General features: G+C 37.5%; 4 protein-coding genes across 4 annotated transcripts in view; 1 reads left to right on the forward strand and 3 right to left on the reverse strand.

Annotated features, from left to right (window-relative positions):
* Nucleotides 1–2,655: 2,655 nt before the first annotated feature.
* Nucleotides 2,656–9,791, reverse strand: trsn (translin). The gene is made up of 7 exons (XM_074108866.1): nt 9,616–9,791; nt 9,343–9,430; nt 7,705–7,801; nt 6,667–6,782; nt 4,601–4,683; nt 3,426–3,517; nt 2,656–2,851 (listed from the first exon to the last, which is right to left on the reverse strand). The coding sequence occupies exons 1-7, from the start codon at nt 9,691–9,693 to the stop codon at nt 2,722–2,724; spliced, it is 684 nt and encodes a 227-aa protein (XP_073964967.1). The 5' UTR covers nt 9,694–9,791; the 3' UTR covers nt 2,656–2,721.
* A 569-nt stretch (nt 9,792–10,360) lies between these two features.
* Nucleotides 10,361–11,982, reverse strand: HINT1 (histidine triad nucleotide binding protein 1). Its single transcript, XM_074108871.1, has 3 exons — nt 11,849–11,982; nt 11,420–11,531; nt 10,361–10,549 (listed from the first exon to the last, which is right to left on the reverse strand). The coding sequence occupies exons 1-3, from the start codon at nt 11,960–11,962 to the stop codon at nt 10,389–10,391; spliced, it is 387 nt and encodes a 128-aa protein (XP_073964972.1). The 5' UTR covers nt 11,963–11,982; the 3' UTR covers nt 10,361–10,388.
* Nucleotides 11,983–12,296: 314 nt separating this feature from the next.
* LOC141443565 (uncharacterized HIT-like protein Synpcc7942_1390) lies at nt 12,297–15,551 on the forward strand. Its single transcript, XM_074108870.1, has 3 exons — nt 12,297–12,575; nt 13,237–13,351; nt 14,466–15,551. The coding sequence occupies exons 1-3, from the start codon at nt 12,486–12,488 to the stop codon at nt 14,636–14,638; spliced, it is 378 nt and encodes a 125-aa protein (XP_073964971.1). The 5' UTR covers nt 12,297–12,485; the 3' UTR covers nt 14,639–15,551.
* A 586-nt stretch (nt 15,552–16,137) lies between these two features.
* Mgat1 (alpha-1,3-mannosyl-glycoprotein 2-beta-N-acetylglucosaminyltransferase) overlaps nt 16,138–26,262 on the reverse strand; it is a 26,444-nt gene continuing 16,319 nt past the window's right edge. The window contains exons 6-9 of the mRNA XM_074108868.1: nt 25,810–25,900; nt 22,450–22,554; nt 21,016–21,183; nt 16,138–20,205 (exon numbers count right to left, since the gene is read on the reverse strand). Of these exons, the coding sequence (XP_073964969.1) occupies nt 20,092–20,205; nt 21,016–21,183; nt 22,450–22,554; nt 25,810–25,900 (478 nt within the window). The 3' untranslated portion in view covers nt 16,138–20,091. The remainder of the gene's footprint in view (nt 20,206–21,015; nt 21,184–22,449; nt 22,555–25,809; nt 25,901–26,262) is intronic.

Below are 26,262 nucleotides of genomic sequence, written 5' to 3' on the forward strand. Positions count from 1 at the left end.
CTGTGAGTGAATGAGTAGGTCTTATCATTTGCAGTGTCAATAAATATGATTTGCATGTAGTGCCTAACGTGCTTACCTATCCATACATACATGTGTATAACTAGCAATCAGCCCCGGCTTCGCACGGGTGCTACTTGAAAAAAAAAAAGTCAAGTGCGAGACGGACTCGCGCGCCGAGGGTTCCGTACAAACTTGTGGGTATCCTTGAATTCCGTCTGCTTCCACTAGGCCCCTCTTCTAAACAGAATGTACGCATTGTGGGACTGTGGGGTCATTTTCAATAGTCACTTAGTGACAAAGATGACAGAAAAACAAAAAAAAAGGTTTTGGAGTCTTTTTGTTATTTTAAATTTTCTAAGACAACTTGAAATATCTATAGCTATATGTTTTGATTTTGTAGTCTTCTAAATATAGAATAATTTTATATATTTACTCACAAATGTGATGAAAAACGTATCTCACACGGGCGGTACCTACTGGAATTACTAAAATCGACTCATCAACGCTCTAAGTATTCGAAGCATCTAATAAACTCGTCCGTTATTCCTTATTTATCGGCCCTAAGCCACAATTTACTATTATTAACCTACTAGTCGCTTTCAACTTACAGCCACTTTGTGACCTTTGTGACGTCAGGTGAAGTATTTTTTTTTTTTTTTTTTATTTAGGTACACTTACATAATAGGTTTTACAAAGTTGGCCACTATTGGAAACCTCTAGGGTTTTAGTAATAGTTGGCGAGATCACACAGATCGATGCTTTTTACTTTTATTAATTATTAAATATAATATATGTAGCTTAATCTAGGCACAGTTATACAAAATATATATATATATATATATATATATGTAACAGTCCAATCTATACATTTTATAATACAACATCTGGTCTCATGGTTCACAAGCCATGTAGTGTTTCTTCAACAGCGACTTAAATTTATTGGGGTTATTAATAATGTTCAAGATTTCACTCAACAATTCCTTAGGTAGGTAGTTAAGAATGAGTGGTAGCAAATACTTGTTGGTTCTTCTACCGTAAGTGTTATTATTGCGTGGCAAGGAGTATGCAGGCAAGTATTTCAATTTACGCATTTGGTTTGGACGAGACTTTCCTTGAATAGAGGGTATTTCGTCTCGTTCTTCCACAAGCAGAGACATTCGAAACCTATTAAAGAACATTGATAAGAAGTGCAACCAGCTTATCAATGTATGTCCTTATCATCGGTATCGGCTTATTGTCGGTATCGGTATTATTGTCTAGATAAATTCTACTTACAATAATTTACGATGGTCTAAACCAGAACTGCTCACACGGATACGATCACAGCTTTGTTTATTCCATTGCTTAAAGACTTGTAAAATAAATACTTGGAAACAAAGATGTTTACGTACAATACAGTGTGGCTCATTTAGATCGGTCAGTATGTGAAAGTCTCACTCAAACTATAAGACATATACGATGATCTGTTGTTAGGTCACGATCATTGATTTACGTAACAAGAAAAAATGCATTCATACATAAAAAAAAATACTGTACCCACTCTGCTCGGGAATCGAACCCGGACGTTTTGAAAAATTAAACTTGTTGTTGTTGTTTCTTTAAAAAAATATGGCTCTGTCCATCGGAGGACAATTTTGCCAGTGTCTAGTAGTTTTTGCCGTTATATAAATCAAAACTTAAACATAACCTTCAAATATAAATGCCATGCCGTATGTCAACGTCAAATGTCAAAATTAAACTTAAATTATTAAAGAATATGAAATTATAATGCATTTTATTCATTCTAGATATCGTGTTTCATTCATAGTAACATTTATTTGTTATGAAGTTATGACCTACACTACCGATATCCAAATAGAAATAATGCACGTTTTATTTTTCAAAACGACCGAGTTCGATTCCCGAACTGAGTACTAGTGTTTTTTTTTTTTAATTTATAAATGCAGTTTTTCTGGTTAATAAAATCGATGTCACGGTTCCTAAGAACAGATCTTCGTATGTCTATAAGACATTTCAGACTTTCCTATACTGACCGATCTAAATGAACCACCCTGTATATCGCATACTGGCTGACCAATCTGGAATGTGTTTAACAAAAACGTTATCTAACTCTCACTGGTATTTATATTTTGGAACTTACTCTTTTTAGGAAGAATAATGCTGATAAATAGTTTACAATTAATTAATTACTTACTAGAAACTTTCGATAACATTATTTCGCACAATTGAATAAATACCCATAAAGTTATATATAGCGCATAATGTAAATTGGCATACATTCAATAAGCATAACGTTACTTGGCATAGCTATTAAAAATTATAATTAGGTCTGAAAAGTGAACTAATGTTTGAAAACATCATTTTCCGGGTTGTTACAAAAATATACCTAACAACCTATAACCTGACTGAGTCGGTTTTGCCCTGATAAAATTATGCAATTTCATTTTATGAAATGGTATGCACATTTCAGTTATACAGATTTATTATTATGCTAAATAAGTGTTACGTTTTTCATTAAAATGCCAGTTCAATGTCATGCACAATTATGCTATGCCAAATCTGTTATGCGAATTCATATTATGACAGTTAATGTTATGCTAAATAGGGAGCACCCATACAAGCGGCCTAAGAGTGGAGGTGTAAAATGAAAACAAATTATTACTTATAGCATCTTAAATGTATTAGAAACGTAACTTAACCTAACCTAAGCTAGCGCGAGCCCTAGGCCGCCTCTGTCTTCGGCAGCAGCCCCCGGATGCTCAGGTCGTAAACAACTTCTTCTATTTTCTTGACGTCATACTTGAGGGCATCGAAGCGCTTGCGCAGATGGTCGTTCTTTAGATTCAGGAGCCTGGGAAGAAACAATCGATCATTTAATTTGTCAAAACATCCCACTAATATTACAAATATGAAAGTTTGTAAGTCTGTTTGTTTGTCTAAATGCTCTGAACTGATTTTGATGAAATTCGGTATATAGATAGTTAGGAGTCCCGGGGAAGGACATAGGGTAGTTTTTATCCCAGAACATTGTAAAGTACCCGCGGGATAGCAATTTGTGTATGCATGTAAATACTTTACTGTACATAATACACAAAAATAATAAAAAAACAACAAAACAAAAACGAGTACAAAGGCGAACTAATCCCTAAAAGGGATCTTTTCAAGCTAACCCGGTTTGTAAAGGAAAACTTAAAAGATAGGCGAACAGAAATTTATGTACAGTGAGAAGACAGGAATAATAACAAATAAAGTCACTAAATAAACAACAATATAACAATTCATACAGCTAAGAAATTTAGAGCTATTCAAGACCGGAGTGCATATGCTGTTAGTAAACCAATGAGCAACATCTTCGTCTCCACTTACGATCAGGTGAGATGGAGGTTAATGTGAATGTGAGGTCAGATTAAAACAATGCACAATACCTGAAGCCGGCGTGGAGTTCCATCACGAACTTGGAGATCTGTAGCGGACGCGCGTAGTCGCCGCGGGTCACGGCGTTCACTGCCAGCCGGGACTGACACACAACTCATACATCAATAACTTAATTAAACAAATTACAACACTCAGCAACAACAAATAGAGAATGTACTGCAACGTTCTACCGTCAGAATGCAGCACTAGCACAAATCGAAAACAGTTTTTTGAATGTCTTAAATGTCTTTTTCCCAAACATCCAAGGAAATGTCATCCTTATCTTCGTGACCATAGAACGCTAAGTACGTCTTTGTATTACACTTAAGGAAGATTCGTTCTAATTTCAAATTAGAGGATGGTAATGGAATTTCATACAACATTGCCGGCCATGGCCAGCAAAGAGATTGTCTTTTGTTTCAGTGGGTTTTATTTATTTTATTGACTATCTATGAAATACTTCCAATTAAAAAAAAACTTAGTTCGTGAATGAGTATTTACTTTTTTATCTGTTATTTGACTAGATATTCGAACAAAACAAACAGAGGCGGCATCACATTTATCCGTCAAATAATTTTAATCAAAATGGATGGTGAAACAGCGGATAGAGTCTCAGAATGGCTGTACGGATTTGGAAGTAATATGTAATCTAGATTGCTAGACATAATACATACGCTAGTTTTTATCTAGCCTCGTGCAGCCCAATGTGCAATAGAATGTAAACAATAAGCTCAAGAGAATTAGGAATATATGACAATGTAACAAAGTAAAAATTATTTTGTTTTTCTATTGTTTGCACCATGGCTGTTTGACGGCAGTTTGACTTTATTCTCGGAACAATTGGATTCTAATTGCTTTGTCAATTTTATTCAAAATATTTATATGGTGGGCTTCAGGAGGCTAGATATTCCCACGCAATTTTTTTAACTCCTGAAATTTAGATTTCACTGCCAGATGTATAGATTACGCGTGCGAAGCGTAGTTACACGGATATACTCCATTCCTGACCATATAGGATTACTTTAAACAGAGGGCCTACTCCGAAATTCAAAAATCGAAGTTCGTATCGTACTTGTTCGTGTCGTTCTCACTCTGGTATTGAATAGTATAAGTGTCAGAGGGACGGCACGACACGAACTTCCATTTTCGAATTTCGGAGTAGCCCCATAGGTCTGTTGGGACCTACCAGTTCTGTGCACATCTGCAGCAGCCCCACTAGGTAATCCTCCACGTCCAAGTGGAAGCCCTCCTTCTGCTCCACTGCGCTGACTGCAACAAAGGTCAGAGGTCAGTCACATTCCATCATGGCAGCATATCACATCATCCGATCACATCTCCCAGTCGGTACTGATCACTTCTCCACGCGTTCTTGAGAATAAGGGTCTTGACAGATGGACAAGAAAGTGATCCGCTTTCTATTTTAGGTACAGAGCCCTAAAAATGTATAGTTTAGAAAGTTAGTATTTTTTTTTCTTATTTTTTTTGAGGCTTTGAATAGTCCAGGTGATCGTGTCAGCCTCATGGGTGCTCGCTCATTACCTCACACAAGGGATATACCAAAGAAGTGGTATATGCAAATACAATTATCATCAAATTACATTAATAAAACTGTCATTTGATTGCGATCGCGAGCGAGAGAAACGTTAGGCAATACAGCCTCTGGCCATTGTGCATAGGAGCCAAACCTCCAAGAACACTTCTTCTCACGTCTGAGTTCCGAAGAGATTCCAACAACAAATGGGACAAGTCTAGAAAGTTAGTCATCATCATCATCATCATCATCACCGCCTATATACGTCCCACTGCTGGGCACTGGCCTCCTCTCAGAACAAGAGGGCTTGGGCCATAGTTCCCACGCGGGCCCAGTGCGGATTGGGAACTTCACACGCACCATTATAAAAAATAAATATCCGCGAGGTGCGAGTTGGGGTTTGAACCCACAACCCTCTGCTTGAGAGGCGATAGGTCAAACCACTAGGCCACCAGGGCTTCTACAGAAAGTTAGTAGAAGGAGAATTTATCTAAGGCCTCAGAACAGAGCCTAATCTAAGGGGGGTAAGCCGGACATTGCCCAGAGAGACTAAAGAAGACGGACCACAATTTATTTTTCTTTTTTTATTCAACTGGATGGCAAACGAGCAAGTGGGTCTCCTGATGGTAAGAGATCACCACCGCCCATAAACATCTGCAACACCAGGGCAGATGCGTTGCCAACCTAGAGGCCTAAGATGGGATACCTCAAGTGCCAGTAATTTCACCGGCTGTCTTACTCTCCACGCCAAAACACATCAGTGCATGCTTGCTGCTTCTGCTTCACTGCTGCTGCTTCACGGCAGGATTAGCGAGCAAGACGGTGGTAGCAATCCGGGCGGACCTTGCACAAGGTCCTACCACCTGCAGCCAATTGAGTTATACCTGTCTTCCAACAGCTATTAGCTATCCAACACCCAGCGTTTGTGTCATGTAATGTAAGTAAGGGCCTACGCCAGCTGGCGCGGGTACAGTTCGCGAGCGCGGGTGTGCAGGTACTAATTTTATAGCGGTTCATACTATTGTAAGGGTAGTCAACTAGGAGCCCTTATAGTTTCGCCATGTCTGTCCGTCTGTCTGTCTGTCCGTTCGCGGCTAAGCTCAGAGACCGTTAGTACTAGAAAGCTCTAATTTGGTATGAATATACATATATCAGTCACGCAGAGTGGTAAAATAAAAAAAAAATTTTAGTGTGCTTCCCATAGACATAAAGTGGGGGTGTTTTTTTTATCACGAGACTAACCCTACTGTGTGGGGTATCGTTGGATAGGTTTATAAAACCATTTGGGAGTTGCTAAGACGATTTTTCGATTCAGTCATCTCTTTGCGAAATATTATACTTTAAAGTGCAAATTTTCATTAAAATCGAGTTCCCCCCCCCCGCCCCCTCTAAAATATAAACTATCGGGTGGAAATTTAAAAAAAAATCAAGACAGTAGTAGTAATTATTAGTAGTTAAAAGTAAATGGCAGCCTATTTAAGGTATAAAATATAATAAACTTGGAAGATTCCGTACACAATATGAAATCCTTAGAAAAATAGGACTTGTTTTTTTTTTGTAATGACTATGGAACCCTATCTTGGGCGTGTCCGACACGCTCTTGGCCAGTTTTCTTATTCAATAGGCGTCCACCCGCTCCGTGCAAGCGTCAGCTAGCATAGGACCTAAAAAGCAGCGAAAATTATCTTTGTCTGGAGCGGCTAAATAGGCTGTACACTTACTGCCTATGACGTCAGCAACGGTCTCGTGTGTCGCGAGGATGCCTTTTTCGAGCCAGATGGTGAGTGCAACCAGGTAGCAGTAGCGCTGTGTCATGAAACGCCAGTGGTCGTGGTATCTGCGGGGAAACAGTGACAAGTTTACAATGAGGGCTTCTACAGAAAAATGACTGTTCCAACCTAAGACATTTATAGTAATTTCGAATGCCTCCATTTTGTTTTTGTGGCATGAAAGACACTTAAAAATTATTTCATTTGGTCATACACATTAAACTATCCGAAATAAAAGATTTTGTTTACAAATTAACGCTCATTGGGGCAATATTGACTTGTGACTATAAAATTCAGGGTATTTTCCTAAAATTTCAAAATTTTCAATTTAAAAAAAAAAGTATCAAATTTCGGCTAAGACATATATGGCTAAAAATGTTCAAAAATACCTCGGCTATCACCCTTAAAGCTTTGCACGTAGCTACCAAACACCCTGTATAAGTCGTAAGATAGGACTTACAGAGTCGGTATCTGTCCCTGACATGATCAATGTGGGCATAACAAATAGGATTAGAGCAGAGATTGAAACTATTTTGAAGAACTAACAAAAGTCCACTAATTGTGGTCAAGATAAAACAAAAACAAAACGACACTCATTCACTGAAATCTTAGAAATGCATTTATCACAACGATTCACAGTAACTTAAAGAAAAGCCTAGTTAATAATAAAGAAACGCATAACAGTTCCTGAGACTGTTGACTCGGGCCAGACTTCTTTTACAAACTAACAATTGACTAACGCTTTTCCCGCGTCCAGATCTCAGGCTCTGTCAAGCGCGCCACGCATGGCAACACTGGCGTTTCGTAAGTGCTATAATGCCATTCCTTAATAAACCACACATGGTAATGACCATATTCATTATTCTACATATACATTAACTTACTACATACTTAACTTACTTGTGCATTAATAAGACATTAGCCATTCCATTTTCTCCCAAGTTCCGTCACCAAAAAATGATTATTCCTCCATGCTAACTGACAACTTACTTATAAAAATCTGTGGATGGCACAGCATTTTTCAGCTTAGCATAACCCTCCCGTGTCTTCACAAACAGCTCTCGCACACGGAGACAGGCTGGTGCAACTGAAATGTAACACAGTGGATATAAATACATATACAGTCAAAACCGTTTATCAAAATACGGTATTTGCTGTTGAATTGCCCATATCCTTTATATTATTATAAAAATATAGATACAATGAAAATTGTATTTATAATGATTTTTTGAAAAATGTATATATCTGTCTTTTTCTAAAATGCTTTTCTCTATGCAGCAAGTATGGCGCTACTCTTTCTCTGCCTAATCTTGAAATTCAAACCTTTATAACTCTGTTATATATAAAGATATCTTAAAAATAGTTTTTCTTTTTGATTACATGCATTGTCAAGTTTTAATTTATAAAGTAAATAAAATATAGTTAATTACCGTATTACGAAATTTCACGTTTCTAGACTTGATCATTTTGAGATTTTACATGGATCCCATGAGAACAAGGGGAATAAAAGTAGCCTAAGTATTATTCCAGACATCCAGAAAGAGACAAAAAATTTCATCCAAATCTGTCCACCCATTTAAGTGTGAAGTACAGTGGCGTAGCTAGGTAACCAAAGGCTCTGGTACAGAATATATAATAGTACTAACATACAGAATGGCCACGCTCCGCCCCGCACCGGTTCGAGTTACCCCACCCCTCAAGCGCAGATTGCAGGAAAACCGCAGGAAAGCAGTCGGGTGCGCGACGCGATGTATGTCGGCCGCACGGCACTAAGTTTGGGAGCAATCATTTTGCGAAATCGTAACGGTACCCTACCTACTTCCTTTTTCTAAATAAATAGTGATATCTGAAATGAACGCGATTAATACATGAAATAACTACCTACCAAATGATTATTTTTAGTTTGTAGACGTATATCTATTGTAATTGAAAATAATAATGCTTAAAATACGCAAACAGACACATTTTAAGTAGGTTTAAATAAATCGAGGATATTCTGGCAGAACCGGATAAGTACACAATATTTATTATTTATACGGTTTTCTAGATAAATAAAGCAGAAAACATTGAGTATGCCTATGTATGTAACTTTAAAAAAAATTGCACTTATTCTGTTTTGCCAGAATACCCTCGAAATAGGTAAGATTAACTATTACATTTATTTGCACATTTTAAGCCATACCTACATATGAGTACCTTTAAATGTCATTGGTAGCACTTATAGTACTATACGGTTTTGCAATAGTCAGCCCTGTGCAGCTTACGCACACATCAACGCGTGTACAGACATCGTCGTGCCTATGTAGATTCAAGAACGCGTATTTTGTACGGCGTGGCCGCCCTGTGGCTCTGGGGCAAAAAATAAACTAGGGCCTCAATTAAACATTTAAAATCGTTTGTTCCGTATTCCAAACATTCCAAATGTGAGAGAATTTTTCACTAGTTCAATTTATAGTTTGTAAGTCAGAGCCCGAGCTGCCCTGCTGCACTGCCCTCCGGTAGCTACGCCACTGGTGAAGTAGTAGTAACATCACACACTACACCTATCACATTTATCGGGGGGCACGGTAGTGCCCCCACCAAGTTGACCATGTTAGTAGGACACTGAATAATGCGAATATTACTTACTGCCCTCCTCGCTGTGGTGAATAACCTGCAAAATGGTCACCGCCTCCCGAGATACTTGGTCTACCTCCTTGCATATTCCGCGAATAACCTAAAATTGACACAAAAACATGTGAATTTGGCTGCGAACCGTCATTAAAAATAGAAAAAGCATGCTATTATCTAAACAGGCGATGTAATTATTACGATTTATAACTATTTACAGTATAAGGATACCTATTAACGTCGTGGTATTTATGAAAAAAGGTAGTAAGTATAACACTTTAGTAGTTTTACCTCTCGTAAATCTTGCTCCTCGTCGAGATTCTTCTGAAACTCGGTGAATATGGAGGTAATTAATTGATTATCACACATTGTTTTGAGATTGCGATATTATTAAGACGAGTTAGGATGTAAATAAACACAAACAAAACAACTCCCGGTTTCTTGTCACGAAGCGAACGGAAAGATGCAGGAGCAGGATGCAATGCAGGTAGAAGTAGTGTTGCCAGCTCTGTATTTGAAGAAACAGGGTTAATTAATTCTGCACGTCGCTTTTTCCCGTTTCAATGCCGAGATTTTATCAATTTAAACCTGGGTTCTAACCTGGGTCATGATTCAATTTGTTCGACCGTACCTAGATCTGTTATGAAAAGTATGCCTTTTTGAGCTTCTTGCTGGATTCTGCTCAACACGGGATTTTGCCTATCATTAATAATTTTTTAACACTGATAAGTGCTTGTTATGGCCTAAATTAAATAAAGCTATTTTGATTTTTGACTTAGAATAAAAGCGTAACGTTACTTATCCGTACTACTAGTTTGTCGGAAAAAATACGTCAAGTTTATTATAAATACATTGTAGGTTTTGCAGCTTGCAACCGTATTAATATAACGTTTGGCATTATAAAAAAATGTCGTTAAAGCTAAACGTCTTTTTTGTAGCCAAAGCATTAAAAAAACGCCCTTTAAAATTGATTTGTAAAAACGTTTGATATTGATGGGAAAAACGTTCTATGTGAATGTTCTTGGATAGAAAGGCAGACACTAAAACAACTTTTATTGGACAATTTAACCAGGAGGCCACTTCAGTTGGCGACCACCGAGGATGTGAATGTGAAGATGGTAGACGCTCTGAGCACCGTTCTTGCCATCATTGATGACGATCCGGAAACCTGATTTGTCCAGGCCTTCCTGGGCTGCTACCTTGCGAGCTGCTACCAGGAGATGGCCTGTGGGCAGCAGTAATACGAGATGTATCTTGTAGTAACATAAAACATTTTAGAAAACTCTCAAATTAAATGTGAGGATTAAAAAAGAAACTCGTGTTATTCTTGTTAAGTAAGATAGTCTAAATTTGACAACTGATCTGCATTAACCCTTTAGTGGGTAACGGCAAGATATTTGCCGTCATACGACTCAGATATTTTATTTTTTTCTCAATGAACGTTTGTTAGTAATATAACTTTTGTTCGCATAAGAGAACATACTCGTACAATTTACGAAAAAAAGAATACCAGATAAACGTTTATTCCAACCATAAATGATGATCTTAGGCTGAACTTAGATTTTTAACTATTCCTTACAATTGAAAAAAATGTGGTAAATAAATTTCTGGATATCGATAGTCACAATTCTCTACTTTCAGCAAGATTGGCGATATAAAAAAGACTGTTATAATTTTAAAAAATTAAGACGGCAATATATTTGCCACTTCCGTTAAGGCTGATTAAAGAGGGTGTGGCTACAATGTGATTTATATATGGAGCAATAGAATTCTACTGAGGCCCGATTCTTGCCCGGTTATTTATGAAAGAATTCAGAAGTTAAATAATTTTAATTATTTCTTATCATCTATTGGTTTTTAATTTGCGAGCTGCCACCAGTAGTTCCCCCGGCAAAATGATACGAGATGTACTTAATGCCCTTGATAGCGCAAACATATTTTTAAAAACTCTGCAATAATATAAATGTCTCTTTTAAAAATCATAAAAAAATCTTCATGCTTGTGCGTATCGTTAAAGTCTCGATTCATTCTTAAAAAATAATGGTCATTAAGGCATTATTATTTAAGCTTTTTTAAATATTTCAGGAAAACCTACCAAGTAATTGTTCATCAGAGTCCTCGGCTTTGGACAGCTGCGGGATAGGCTTTCTTGGGATCACCAGGATGTGGGTAGGAGCTTGGGGCGCCACGTCATGAAAAGCCACACACTAAAAAAAAAAAAAATTAGTAATTACTAGACTTGTAGTTTTCAAAATTTCGGGAAAATTATTATACTGGCAACACCATTCCGTAACCTAGCAAATAGTTCTCGTAATTTTCTAGAACATTCGACATACGATCGATTATATACCCATTTATCTTCAAAGAAAGACAGACAATTTAATTATTAAGTATGTTGACTTTACAACTAACTTCTATCCACATAATTTAGAACAGGACAGGAACAAAACAGCTGACTGTAAATGTCACCAGCCGGCAAAGAAATGCAGACTTCAGGTAGAGCAACAAACAATAAATACAATACCTGTTCATCCTCATAGACGAATTTAGCTGGAATTTCCTTCCTCAATATCTTTCCGAAGATAGTATCTCCTCCGGGAGCTGCAGTTTGCGCGAGTTCGACCTCTCCGCCCGCCATATTTTTCTTCTTATTTTTTTTTTTTATTTATTTGACAACTGACAGATTTTTGATGCTATACGTTCCGTTTGACGACAAATAATTATTGCAGAATGAAAGTTTTTGATTTGTTTTTTAATTTCGAAACAAAAAGTTACAATATTGTTTTCTAGAAACTTTTTTTGCGATATTCTCATCAATTAAGTAAAAGGTAAAAGTATTCTCAGCCTCAACTTAACTTAACGCATAACGTAAGTTGTTTTAAAGCTAAATAAGAAAAATGAGTAATCAACAAACTGATAAAATTTTAATTATCAGGTGTTATTGTTATCGACATCAATACATTTCACGGTGACTTGCTTCATTAGAGCACTCCACGTAAATATTACAAGGAAACCTATTTCAATATGAATCTTATCCCAATAGCACTAAGTACAAAACAGAAGTAAACTATTTTCAGATATTTCGTTTTAATTTTAAAGTTGCGGCCTTTTTAATCACCTAAAATAATAAAATTATCATAATAGTGCCGCATTTCTTAACAATGGCAGCAACAACGAGCTTACAGTTTTCAAATTCCTTAAGAAGTGTTTTTGGCGTTAAACTAAAGGATTGTATTTACGAAGATGATAAGGTAAGAAAAAAAGACCTATTAAGTAATTTACTTATTTAATACGTATCAAAAAGAATTGACTTTCCATTGTGTAACTTCTTATACACAGGACTGTAAAGATCAGTATCTACCTATTTTGTTACCTTTTCTTTACCTTCACTACTTTACGGTGGTTTACCTATAACATTGATTGATTCCGAACTTGGGAATAATTACACTATTTACGGTACTATAAAAGTCGTCATATCTGTCTGTCACCGCTCTACGCTTAATTCGCTGAACCGGTTTTTTGAAATTGCATAGTTCCAAGGCAATAGGCATTGAAGGCTTTTTGGCAGACAAAGTCGCGGGTAAACGCTGATATAAATATATAATCATAACGATTTAGATGAACCATGAGCCAGTAGGTACTTGACACAGGGTAAATTAAAAAAAAGACTACTATAGGTACTCATGCAAATTTACAGGTTTCTAGTAATAGTAGTATCTAAGCTTGGAGACTGCTAGTGTTTTGCTGCTAGCATCCATCCATCCGTCTATCCGCAGCTTAGCTAAGCCATGGCTAAAATGATAACTAAAAGGGTTCCCTATGAAACTATGGAACCCTAAAAAATATCAAAAATAGTGACTTCGATTCGAAGTTACGACAATTTCCCCAATATTTTTTTTATACTTTTTCTAGTGTGTGGCGTTCGACGAATACGACAATCCCCAAGCCATGGTACACTATGTAGTTGTTCCAAAACCTCGAATACCAAGACTGTTTGAAGCCACCGGTGAGGATGAGAAAACTTTAGGTAAGCTAAGCGTTCTAAACGTGTCAGTCAAAGGCAAAGGCAAAATATAAATCAATTTTTATGTAAAAAGTTTAGATTCGCGCTGTCACCGTTCATCCACCATTACCTCTCATATTTCGTTTTCTAGATTTTTTTTACCGTACAACGGCAAAACCTACTAGACACTGGCAAAATTGTCCTCCAATGGACAGAGCCATATTTTTCTAAAAAACCAACCAACCAAATTTTGGTTTTGACGTATATTGCTACATTTTGTAGTCACCTAGCGACATCTGTTAGCGAATGGAAGACAACTTGGCATAGTATAGCACCATCAGACGGCTAATAGAAGAACTAAATCTAGCACGCTCAGATATGTTTAGAACGCGTTGTTTAGTTTTTTTTATTGGCGGCTTCTGTTGGCCTTAGCTATTTTCAAGTTAGGGAATTTAGACGCGGAAACACAATTTGGAACAACGAAAATACAAAAAATGCCGCAAAAAATGGCGTAGGTATAAGTAATATAATATTATGTGAATACTCTATTTTTATATTATTTTTGGAAATAAGGGATGCTATTGAATTATATATATTGGGAAAAGTGAGCACTTTATGGATCGGTGTATGAGTAAATGAGTCCGAAGGAAGACTGTAACGCAAACGGACCTCACAATATCTCCTAACGCCATCTAGCGATGTTCTTCATATTTTGATATTGATGTAGATTCCTTTTGTCAGAAAACCCTAATTTCATCATGATTTTGTCGTAACATGGTCGTAACTCAGGTTCTGATACCCGGAAGTCCGAGTAACTTTCCATATAATATAACACAAGTCATGATTCATGAACAGTTTTGTCTTTTTATTTTAATGACATCCTGGGTCTTTAGTCGAACTTAATCGGCTTACGAGTACTTACGTGGTCACATTTTTTAAGAATGGAATCGGCTGTAGATTTTGATGTCGTTTTCAATTATTTTTCACAGTTTCTGTATTTTTACCAGATAACTGAAAAACTGTATCAGAATCTTCTGCCATTTTTACAGAAGAAAATTATTAGAAACAAATGCTCCAATAATGACCCAGATGTCATTAAGAAGATAAGATGTGTTTTAACGTAATTTTCTCGTACCAGGTCACATACTCCTAGTAGCCAAGGACATAGCGGTCTCAAAAGGCATTCACAAGGCGGGGTACCACGTCATGGTGGACGAAGACCATCGGAACAAGAAGCTCCGCTCCATCCACGTGTTTGGACGCGCGCTGCAGCACATGCTGTGGCCGACAGGGCCGGGCTCCAGGCTCTAACCTACTAACATTATTGATAAGTACTTATAGAGGAATTGTTAAAGTATCGATATATGTTTCCACACCTTGTATTGTTTTGTATAACTCTTTGATATTGTATACTAGCTCAATAGCTAGTTCAATAAGGCGACTCCGTCCGCGTAGAATTGTTTGTCTTTATCTCGGGGGAACTATGCAATTTTCCGGGATAAAAAGTATCCTATATCCTTCCCCGGGACTAAAAATATCTGTATACCGAATTTCATCTAAATCGGTTCAGCAGTTTGTAAACAAACAAATAAGTACAGCTTACAAACTTTTGCATTTTAATATTACTGAGATAAAACACATTAACAGCTAATAAGAGAATGAGATGTGCAAAGGCGTCGAACTTATCCGTTTAAAGGGATCTCTTCCAGTTAACCTCATCGCTGTCACTTTTATTATATAGCGCCGGCTCTAGCCCTTGATCATGGTAGAGCGAGATAGTCTACACCGCTCTGCGCCTCTCAAAAAGCGACATCATCATTTTATTTTGCACTAGAAGTGAAGAAAGTGGCGCCCCTTGCGTTTCTATATATAACAATGTACTCTATGCCCTTGCCATCTGGCGCTTAGCGACCGCTCTTCTTGAGCTACCCCAAGGTCGGCTGTTTATATATATAAAATTGTCTAGTGACTGACAAGGTATTGATGAAGTTTACTAACTATTTATTTCAAAGCCACTAAAAATCGTATTGTTTCAATAATCAAATTAAATTCTAGGGCTTTTTGCTTGCACAATCTGTATTTAGACTACGATTCTTTACAACAACAAAAAATAGGTTAAGGGTTACGCCATGTTCGTATTATTATATTTATATAGTATATAATATAGGCTATTACAAAAGTATAATATTTTTAGCTGAAAGAATAAATTGTTTACTTTTTTTAATGCGATTTTTTTTAGTGACGCAAACTGCCGTGCGTAAAAGACAGTTGCATAAGTCAAAATGACAGAAAAAGACAAACGATGGTGTAGAATTATTACTAATTGACTGTTATTTATTTCACACGAATTATTGCCAATAGGGAATATTACTGCAATTTTCTGCCGTCAGAGTGCAGCACAGCACAAAACCGTAAACAGTTTTTTGTGTATCTTACTTAAAATGTCCGTAGGATGCCATAACATCATTATTTCAATTAAATTTTAGGAAAAATATAGCTCTATCGTTATAAGCTGAGTTTAGCGCTGTCAAACGTATGGAACTGTCAAAGTTATACTGGGTAACTACTACATCTATCGTCGCGCTGTCATCGTTCATCCACCATTACCTCTCATATTTCGTTTTCTAGATTTTTTTTACCGAACACTGCAAAACCTACTAGACACAAAATTGTCCTCCAATGGACAGAGCCATATTTTTCTAAAAATCTAATCTACTACATCTGTCTTAAATAGTATGCGTGCAAAATTTTCTTCTCCCGCGACTGGCACTCACGCTACGCCACACAACAGATACGAATGAAACACAAAATCAAAAAACTCAAACAAATATATTTACAACAACCAGCTATTACAGTGTAATAGGTTCTAAGGAATATATGTAGATCACAGTCTTATATAAGTATTTACTATGTCCCGTTGTATCCTTCATATAGCAGAAAACTATCCGCAGACACTGTCGAGATAGACTTCAAATAAATATACGCTTCAATAAATGAAACGGATTTTCGATACCACCAATTTATTGATGTACCATCAGCCAAATAAGTGGTCTACCAATTTTTAAACAAGTTCCTATCAAATTAATATGTCGCTAAAGTCGAACTTTCAAGTTGACAGACACGTCTTTTGGCATTATTGTTTTATGACATGCAAACGATTATCAACTCTAGGGTGGAAGACCACATATTTGGCTGATGGTACATGGGAACCAACTGATCGTGACCCACTGTGGAACGTTTTCGTAGGAAAAGTCATAGTGACATGGCATTGCTTGACAAGGGAATTTATTATGACACTTACTGTGAAACGTTCTACGATGGCTCAAGAATCAAATGGTTCTGTACATTTTATGGGCAGTAACGCGTGTCCCCTATAGATTTTTTGTACCAATGAGGGATTCATGACAGGTGAAATTTCGCTAGATGGCGTTAGTATCGTGAGATACGTTTTACGTTACAGTCTTGCTTGCGATTGGCTCATCCAATCACAAACGTGAAACAAATGTCAAAGCTGTCAAACGGATCCCACGATGCTAGCGCCAACCTGTCACGGCATTTTCATCTGCATTATATGCTCACTATTTTGAGCTACATTTGTGACATTTGACGTATATTTAAAACCCACTGCACACAACCACAATTATCGCTCCGATTTTTTTATTGCAAATTATTGCATGCCGAAAAAAACCTAACGTTTTACTATTACTCCATTCTTTTTTCATATTTACCATAGACTTTTTATTTTACTCTTCTTTTCATATCATTGGAAAATTCCGTGAAAAGAAGAGTAAAATAAAAAGTCTATGGTAAATAAGAAAAAATAATAATGACTATCACGTGCTCAAATTACGTCTACACAAAACCCCACTGCACGTGGCCGTCATATCTATACAGTCAAATATGTATACATCAACCTTATAGGCGTATATTTTTGACGTCTTGGTAAAGTATATCTATTTATGACCTTGACTGTACTTTGCATGATTGTACATAAAGTAAGTACGGTATCCTGTCTTTTCGCAGAAATATTATTCCCAAATATTTCATTTGACAAACTTTTTTATTTCCAAACTCAATTTTCTCTGAAACCAATTTTTTTCTCAGTGCATTTTCTTATGGTTTTATAGGACACAGTAGGTTAGGTTAGGTTTGTTTTATGAAAGTGCTGAAAAAAATATGGTTTCTGCAAAAATCATGACTTGGGAAATGAAACAGTTCGGCAAATGAAACACTTGGAAATAATATTTTTCCGAAAAGACAGAACTGTTTCTAATACACCAGCGCCATCTATGAACACGTGACTCGCAACAAAACGTACCACATACAGAGGGTTTTACAAAGTCAAAATACCGCTAGATGACAGTAAGTTCTGTCCCAAAAAATAAAACCAACTAACGCCATCTATAAACCTTGTAACAACACAGTATAGCGTATGGTCGTAGAGTAGCAAATAAGTTTTAGTTTAACTGATCCAGTTCATTACTAACGCCATCTAGTGATATTATAAATATTAAGGTACCCTTCTCTCACACAACATAAATTATCCAGAATTACCTAAATATAAACTGGGGTATTAAATTATAAGAAATGCATTTGTTTAAAGTTGCAAAATTACCTGACTCAGGTTTACATACTCGTATAATAAATTTAATTAAAAATTAAATATGATGCATAAAATTATCTAATTATAAAGCAGTCGCAGACTGTGTTACTTGTGGCAGAGACTAGAGGGCGCCACTAGCGTTAAGTCTGCAGCAACTCAATATATCGTGGGGACAGAGCCCTTGTGACCTAACGTACTGGCCAGCGCAAAATTGGAACTTCGTATCTTGCCATCTGCGTAGGCGACGTGGACCACACGGCCTCGCGGTCTGAGAGGCCTCGCGCCTCGAATGTTTTTGTTTTTTTGCTCCTATAAAAATCTTGTGCCATCATAAAGCTTCGCAAAAATTATCTTGCCCACGTCAAATTTAGATCTTGCGCCACTAATTACAGCAGGATTACTAGTTATGACCTCATTATATTAAAGTCCATTAAAATCCTGTTATTACCTACATATATTTACATATGAATTCATACTATAATGGATGGATTTGTATAAAATTGTAAAATATATACCATTACTTATACATAATGTACGATAATGATATTTATTATTTAGAATACATGTTTGTCTGTTTCACCACTCTTTGATAAGTAGGGTAGATGGCACCAACAACTGAGTTATTTTTATGAACTGTCAAAATACGATTCACACATAATTTTTCTATGAAAATACCTAGCTATGACGTCACTTACTTACCAACTTAGTAGAATAACTTTTTATTTGGTTGAAAGCTATCAAACATCTAATTTCACAGTGTTTATCATAGAGGGGTGAAAGAGTCCCATAGACATAATAAATACATAAATTTAGGTACATTCAGTGTCAAAAATATGCACCAACATGTTTTTAAAGTTCATTGAATGTTTTCTTAGTACATACTTATCTGGCGCTCGCCATTGGCAATTGTATAGTATATTAACTATCATGTTTACACAAATACAATGCTTAATTTCATACATATTTACATTTCGGCTCACTTCGCCAAGTTTCGTTTAAGTTTACTCAAAACGTCAACAGATGTCGCTACTATAATGCAATGACGTCATTTTGAAAAATAATCTGCAATAATTTAACACCTATATACGCGTAGCATAGGATCTGGCGTCGTTAGTATGTATTTTAGTCGTGCTCAAAATACTGATAAAGATCTTACACAGAATTAATCCTAATCTGAAAATTTTACGTACAAAAAGTAGCACACTAGCGACATCTATTGGCGAGTAGTACAACTAACACAACCAACACCAAATTTGTGTATTGCCGAAATCTTGCCGTATGCTCGAGACGAAGACGACTCATTCAATAATTAACTAGAAACATATACATTGAATAGAAACATAAATAATTTAAACAAATCATACCGAAAAATGTTTCCGATTGCTCTTTTTTGGTAAAATATACCAAATCATTAATTAAATACCTAGTTAGTACCATTATTCAGTACCAACAATTTGGTATCGTCAATATCAAAAACTAATCATTTTTGCATCTTGTCACTTCAGCCATGTACGTAACATCATACAAGGTTTAGGAAAATATTGATGTGCCAAAGTACAAAAGTGATTGATCAGCTTTCAACTTGACTTTATGCATCCCATTCTGTGAATGTCTGTAAAACTTCATCCCAAATTGTCGATAGCCGATTAATATTTAATTTGCCTACCTAGTGTCTATATTGGGTGGTCGAATATTTTTTTGACCTAAATTGATATTTCATCGAATTATCATTTCGTACAATTGAAATAAGATTAACTTATCGACATTTTAAGAGAGTAGTCAGAAGCGTTTGTACAGCTGTATCGTGTGTGTATCGAAAAGAGACGAATATGTGCATCGACAAAAGGCAACCATCCCCACTTGTGGTGTGGGGTGTGTGCTGGCGGAGTACTACGATTTTTGTAACACACAAGAAACTGTGTTTAAAAACGCTTCTGAGCCTTATCGAATAAAAAAAAAAAGATATAATCTCGCCTTCTAAGTAACTCGTGTAAAATACTTTATTTTTTCCTGTAGAAAAGTTTTACGAAACGATCATTATACCAAACGATCATTCGACGAAAATAACTTTATGACAAAAATAAAATTCAATTATCTCGTACGCTCGGTACTTTTAACGTTTAGCTAGCCTACCTAATGCTAGTCCCGCTAGTTGGTCCCGCTAGCCCCAGGCGGGGTCGTAGCGCGTCCACAGGAAGTCCGGAGCGAGGTACACTCTGCGCCCGCGCACGTAACACTGCACTATGCCGCGGTACGCCGTGCGTGGGATACCGCTCTGGAAACAAAGTCCAAATTATACTTACGGTTCACAATTTACCTTTTTATAAGCATTTATTTCATTAATTAATATTCCGCAGTGCCTGAAGACTAGTCTTTGACTAGTGTGTTGCCACTCAAGTTATGTGATGATCTATTGATTTAAAGTTGATTTTACTTAGAGCAAAACCGTATTTGTCCTGGGCTACTAAGAAGTAGCACATTGGGACTGCGCCTTCGCCGTTTTTACAGTTAATTGGAAAAGCAACGTACAACTAGATAATGCTAGGTTCACGCTAGTTCGTCTACTCGACACTAGATGGCGCTACTTACTCTAGTCTTCCGTAAGCCCGAGCCGTTTAGCTGCCCGCTGGTTAGTTTAAGCTACTTCGTCAACTGGACAATAGATGGCGCTACTCACTCTAAAGTCGTCCATGGGCCCGAGCCTCTTGGCTGCTCTCTGGTAAGTCTTGGAATAGGGCACCCGCACCGCACCCTCGCGCCTTGCCCTCCTGCCCCGCCATCACCTTCTCCCGCCGGTAGATTTTACTACCAGTATCAAACTACACCAAGCTAAGGTTAGTTTCACGCTAGTTCGTCTGCTCGGCACTAGATGGCGTTACTCACTCTAAAGTCGTCCATGAGCCCGTCTCTTGGCTGCTCTCTGGTATGTCTTGGCGGTGGAATAGGGCACCCGCACCGCGCCCTTGCCCTCCTACCCACCATCACCTACTCCGGCCGGTAGATTATACTACTAGTATCAAACTACACCAAGCTAAGGCTAGTTTCACGCTAGTTCGTCTACTCGGCACTAGATGGCGTTACTCACTCTAAAGTCTTCCATAAGCCCGAGCCTCTTGGCTGCTCTCTGGTAAGTCTTGGCAGTGGAATAGGGCACCCGCACCGCGCCCTCGCCCCCCTGCCCCGCCATGACCTCGTCAGCGGTCGCCTCTGGCAGCGAGTACACCAGCGTGGTGAACGCGTGGTCGTACTTATCCTGAATAGAACGGCATATTTTATTAAGTTATAGTGCATTATGTCTTTAAGCCACGGTGGCATGGTGGTTTGACCCATGGCTTCTCTAGCAAAGGATTTTGGGTTCAAACTCAACTATTATTGTATTAAATGAGTGACATTTTCATCTAACACCTTTAAACGAGCAATTCTTAATCCCAGAAACGGCTCCAACGATTTCGATGAAATTTGGTATTTACGGGATAACAAATTGATCTAGCTTGGTCTTATTTCAGGGAAACGCTTATTAACGAGTTTTAGCCCGAGCAAAGCTCGGTCGCCCAGGTACTTTATTATGATTTATTTATTATTATTATTGTTAGCATATTCTGTCCCACTGCTGAGCAAAGGCCTCCCCCCAATACTTCCACTGCTCTCGCATACAAGGGCCAGTCCTTCAAGAAGTAGTCCAGTTCATCCCGCCATCGCCGTCTAGGTGTGCCAGGTCGCCTTCTCGAGTTTTTCTCTTGTTTCATGCAACATCTCTCCCTAGGAGGTAATATATTACACGGGCCTAAGCCAAGTGGTTTTTATATTAATGTTTTATGATATGCATGGAGTGTGTTTGGAATAACGCCTGTTGTGGAGAGAGTGATCGGGACAGTCGGTACGCTATCAACCTGCCACTGTGTTTTATCTCAACTGAAAGATCTGTATATTTCTTACTCTTATCTGTGTGTGTGGCTAGTAAGTTGTGAGTGTTAGTGTGTTGTGTGGTTGTGGGTTATTTGTAATTTGTTTTTGCTTTAAAAAAAAAACTTTTATATTTTATTATTATAGTTTCCATTATAATATGTTACTCATCCCAGCCTATATACCTCCCACTGCTGGGCACAGGCCTCCTCTCAGAAAAAGAGGGCTTGGGCCATAGTTCCCACGCGGGCCCAGTGCGGATTGGGAACTTCACACACACCATTGAATTGCTTCGCAGGTTTGTGCAGGTTTCCTCACGATGTTTTCCTTCACCGCAAAGCTCGTGGTAAATTTCAAATGTAATTCCGCACATGAATTTCGAAAAACTCAAGAGGTGCGAGCCGGGGTTTGAGCCCACGACCCTCTGCTTGAGAGGCGATAGGTCAAACCACTAGGCCGCCACGGCTTTTTTTTAATAATATGTTACTAAATAGTGTCAAATGTCAAAATGGCTGTAAGATGGGTACTGAAGTCAATTGAGAAAGCACGACAAATACGATGGCAAACCATTTGGCACTAAACAATATGTACATAATATAAATGCAGTTTAATTTACCTTAAGTAGATACGTGAGGTTCAGTTTGGTGAACTCCACATACTCCATATTCAGCTGCATGTAGCGGAGATGCAAGTCGAAGAACAAGCCTTTGCTCACGCCGACCTGGAACAAAACAAGAAGCATACTCAAACCACTGCCATTCGTATGCTGTATGCATTTGTATGTATTCGTAGCTGGCCTGAAAGAATGAGGGCTATCGTTTTTTGTCTCACTAGATGGCGCACTGTTGCGTGAGGTTTTTAAGTATGGCTTTCAAAGTCTGTTATTACGGGCGTGAAAACAAAGTTTAGATTAAAATCATATTTAATACACCTTAAAACCGTAGCATAAAAATATCGAGCATGCCACAGTGTTGCAGTCCCCGTTTTGTTCGGAAAAAAGGGAGGACAAAAGTTTCCGAAAGACAAAACTATCTCAAAACACAGACATTCATTGCCCCGGAACGCATATTTGCCATAATTAATTTCAGATATTGCAAAATATTCACAAAATAATTCTAATTATAAATAAACCCGCGTAGCTCACCCAAAAACTAAGAGATTTGACATTTCGAAGATCTCACGCTACACTAGCGCCTCTAGCGGCGAATTCGTTCACGATAGCACTCATTGAACGCATACAGAGACTACTAAAGTATAAAGATATCTTCTACATCGACTTATACAGTAGAATGTAAAAATATGGACATATCCAACGCTTTAAAGATGTACTACAGACTCTTAAACAATCAGACTCTTGATAATGCTATCTGTTCTGTGTATTGTAATTTATATTTTGTGATGGTGAATAAAAATTTCTAAGTGTCGGGTTAGAATTACACCACTCCATTTCTTTCGTGGATGTCGTAAGAGGCAACTGAGGATATAGGTTAAGGTTGTACCGTTTTTGTCAGACTTAAACCTAAAATTGCCAATAGTGGCTCCGAAGCGGTAACGTTTCGTGTGCTCTGCCTACCCCATTTGGGAATACAGGCGTGATGTTTGTGAGTTTTTGTGTATGTGTGTGTATTATTTTTTTAAACCGACGCAATAGGACCATATTAACCATAGGTATCCGGAATGTTAATGATTTTTGTATGGTCCGAATAGACAAATTTTAGCACTTGACTGTACAGTCACCTCTAAAAATATGTATACAAAAACAAGGTTGCATAAATATGTAGTCATACATTGTATCAAAAATATTTATCTATTACTGACACCAAAAAATTGTATTCATTAAACTTTTTCAGTATTATGTAATCACAAAATGCTTCAGAAAGTTGCATACTTAAATAAATTCCATTTAAATGTATCCACCTCGTAGGCAAAAATAAGTATACATGAATGGGTTCCATATACATATAACCACACCAATTTGGCAAATATTTGTATACGCCGTTTGATTCATAAATATGTAAACACGATTTGATATTTTGATTCGTTTTGAAGAATTACTGTTTTGTTAAGATTACATGTCTGTCTCTTTCGTAACCTGCATGCGGGCAGGGACATACATACTACGAATCCATACTCCATTAAAATAATATTATATACTGGTGACCCGTTCCGGCACAACACGGTTACGGTATACATAGACACCGTGAATCACACTATTTATTTGTGAAAACCGCATCAAAATCCGTCGCGTAGTTTGAAAGATCTAAGCGTACAGACAAAAAAAGCGACTTTGTTTTATAATATGGAGTGATGAATTGAAAGTAACTCTGTCTGTTCCGGTATCACGTCGAAACCGACTGGTTTCGACTGTCAAGGGGCTGAACATAGGGTACTTAGTTTTTATCTCCAAAAGCAACCCTTAAGGGGAGAAAATGGGGGATGAACTGACTGGAGTGAGCTGGATGAAATTTGGTATGGATATATTTAATTTTTTATACACCATCAAGATCACCAAATACTTGGAAACGTCCAGAGTGGTCATTAATATCGACTAAGCCAAAGCGATCAAGTTGTTCGGGTCATCCACTGAGGACAGATCCACTGAAGCATCTATAATTTGCAATCTTTAATCATTGTAATTTTAATTATAGAAGACAGCTTCTGAATGACGATGACAGAATGGCGATCTTGCACTTGACAGTATAAGTATATGTAAGTAATTGATTTTAAAATGAAGTTCTTCCATGAAGCCAGTGACTTTCTTTTATAATATATAACCTATCTGAAGTTACAAATAGGTAGTGTTTTCTATCTTTAGTCTATACATCTTTATCTATTCACTTTAATGTGAAGTGTTGGAAGTGTGGACAAGTGCAAATGATGTCTCTTGTTGTCAATTCTTTATATTCATTGTGTTTTAAAAAAATTACAGCTATCGTAATCGATGATACCCAAGATATATCACGGAACCTTATCAAAACATGGAAAACAAAGATTTTTCAGCTGCCTCTGCCCAAATGTGTACTCGTATTACGAGATGTTTTCCTGGATGTACTTGAACACTTAACATTTATGTTAAACTTTGAAAAAGAAATGGTATTGTTTATTGGAATATGCACTAAGTGCTTTTATAATGCATTTTTGGACGATAATGACATTTACGAACAAGAAGAACTTCAACCCATATTTTTATTTTGTAAATAATGTGCTAGTTCCTGCTTTATAGAATGTCGTCATACACGAATTGTAATTGTGTCGAATATGTAACTAGCTTAGGTAAATAGAATTATTTGAAAATCTCATAATTTGTGATTTTTTGTTTGATTAATTCATTGATTTTATTTATTCATTGCTTCACGTCGATATTCTGTGAGAGTGTGGTACTACCCGGTCGAGCCCACCGATTCGTACTGCAAACCAAGACTGGCTACAGTGCGGCTCTACCACTAACAATTAACAATATAATTAAAATAAAACAAAAATGCTTATTGCACCTTTCTGAGAATGACCCTAACTGAAATACTCAATATTTACAAGTCAATTCAATCTAAGGACTGTCAAGTGCGTCATAGAATAATCGTGAGATAGACGTATGCAGTGACAAGTCCGCACTGTTTTCGTGAATTGTCAAATCAGTTAAATATACAACTTAAGATTCTATGCCAGTCGACAAGGTTTGTTGTTGCAGTCTGGATACATATTTATGAATCAAACGGCGGATACAAATATTTGCCAAATTGGTGTGTTATATTATAATGGAACCCATTCATGTATACTTATTTTTGCCTACGAGGTGGATACATTTAAATGGAATTTATTTAAGTATGAACTTTCTGAAGCATTTTGTGATTACATAATACTGAAACAGTTTAATGAATACAATTTTTTGTGTCAGTAATAGATCATATTTATGATGAAATGTGTGGCTACATATTTTTCAATTTTTTTTGTGTATACATACTTTTAGACGTGACTGTACCTTGCCAAAGGAATATGTCCTCGATATCTCCGGGCGGATGCAGGCCCGGCCCTGCGTGTTTTCCGGGTTCCGCAGCCAGTCGTCGAAGAATCTGAAAAATAACAATATATAACTAGATGACCCGGCAAACGTCGTTCTACTATATAAATAGTCTGGTGGCGCACACTTCATCAAACTGTATCTAACTACAAAAGTTAGTCGTACTATTAGCCAAGCGGCCGATCAAAGCGTTGACGGGCAAATTCAAATGCTCGTCGGGTTAATTAGTGTCCCACGGCCTGGTTCGGCAAGCTTTGATCACTCACGCGGCGGGCCAGCGCGCGCGCAGCGAGGCCCACGTGTCGCGGCGCAGCATCCAGCGAGGCCGGGGAAGAGTCCGTCGTTGCAGCAGCTCGGCCGCGCCGCCTCCACCAGCTCTTTCTTGCCGTTGTCGTTCCACGCCGACACGCACCT

The sequence above is a fragment of the Choristoneura fumiferana genome, chromosome 27, assembly GCF_025370935.1.
Source record: "Choristoneura fumiferana chromosome 27, NRCan_CFum_1, whole genome shotgun sequence".
Taxonomy (NCBI): Eukaryota; Metazoa; Arthropoda; class Insecta; order Lepidoptera; family Tortricidae; genus Choristoneura; species Choristoneura fumiferana.

Coding starts and splice junctions, on each gene's coding strand:
- trsn (XM_074108866.1), bottom strand. CDS start 9,693: ATGTGTGATAATCAATTAATTACCTCCATATTCACCGAGTTTCAGAAG. Junction 9,431..9,615: donor AGGAGCAAGATTTACGAGAG/GTAAAACTACTA, acceptor TGTCAATTTTAG/GTTATTCGCGGAATATGCAA. Junction 3,518..4,600: donor TGCAGATGTGCACAGAACTG/GTAGGTCCCAAC, acceptor GTTGTGTGTCAG/TCCCGGCTGGCAGTGAACGC.
- HINT1 (XM_074108871.1), bottom strand. CDS start 11,962: ATGGCGGGCGGAGAGGTCGAACTCGCGCAAACTGCAGCTCCCGGAGGA. Junction 11,532..11,848: donor TCGTCTATGAGGATGAACAG/GTATTGTATTTA, acceptor TTTTTTTTTTAG/TGTGTGGCTTTTCATGACGT. Junction 10,550..11,419: donor CTCTGATGAACAATTACTTG/GTAGGTTTTCCT, acceptor TGCTGCCCACAG/GCCATCTCCTGGTAGCAGCT.
- LOC141443565 (XM_074108870.1), top strand. CDS start 12,486: ATGGCAGCAACAACGAGCTTACAGTTTTCAAATTCCTTAAGAAGTGTT. Junction 12,576..13,236: donor GTATTTACGAAGATGATAAG/GTAAGAAAAAAA, acceptor TACTTTTTCTAG/TGTGTGGCGTTCGACGAATA. Junction 13,352..14,465: donor TGAGGATGAGAAAACTTTAG/GTAAGCTAAGCG, acceptor TTCTCGTACCAG/GTCACATACTCCTAGTAGCC.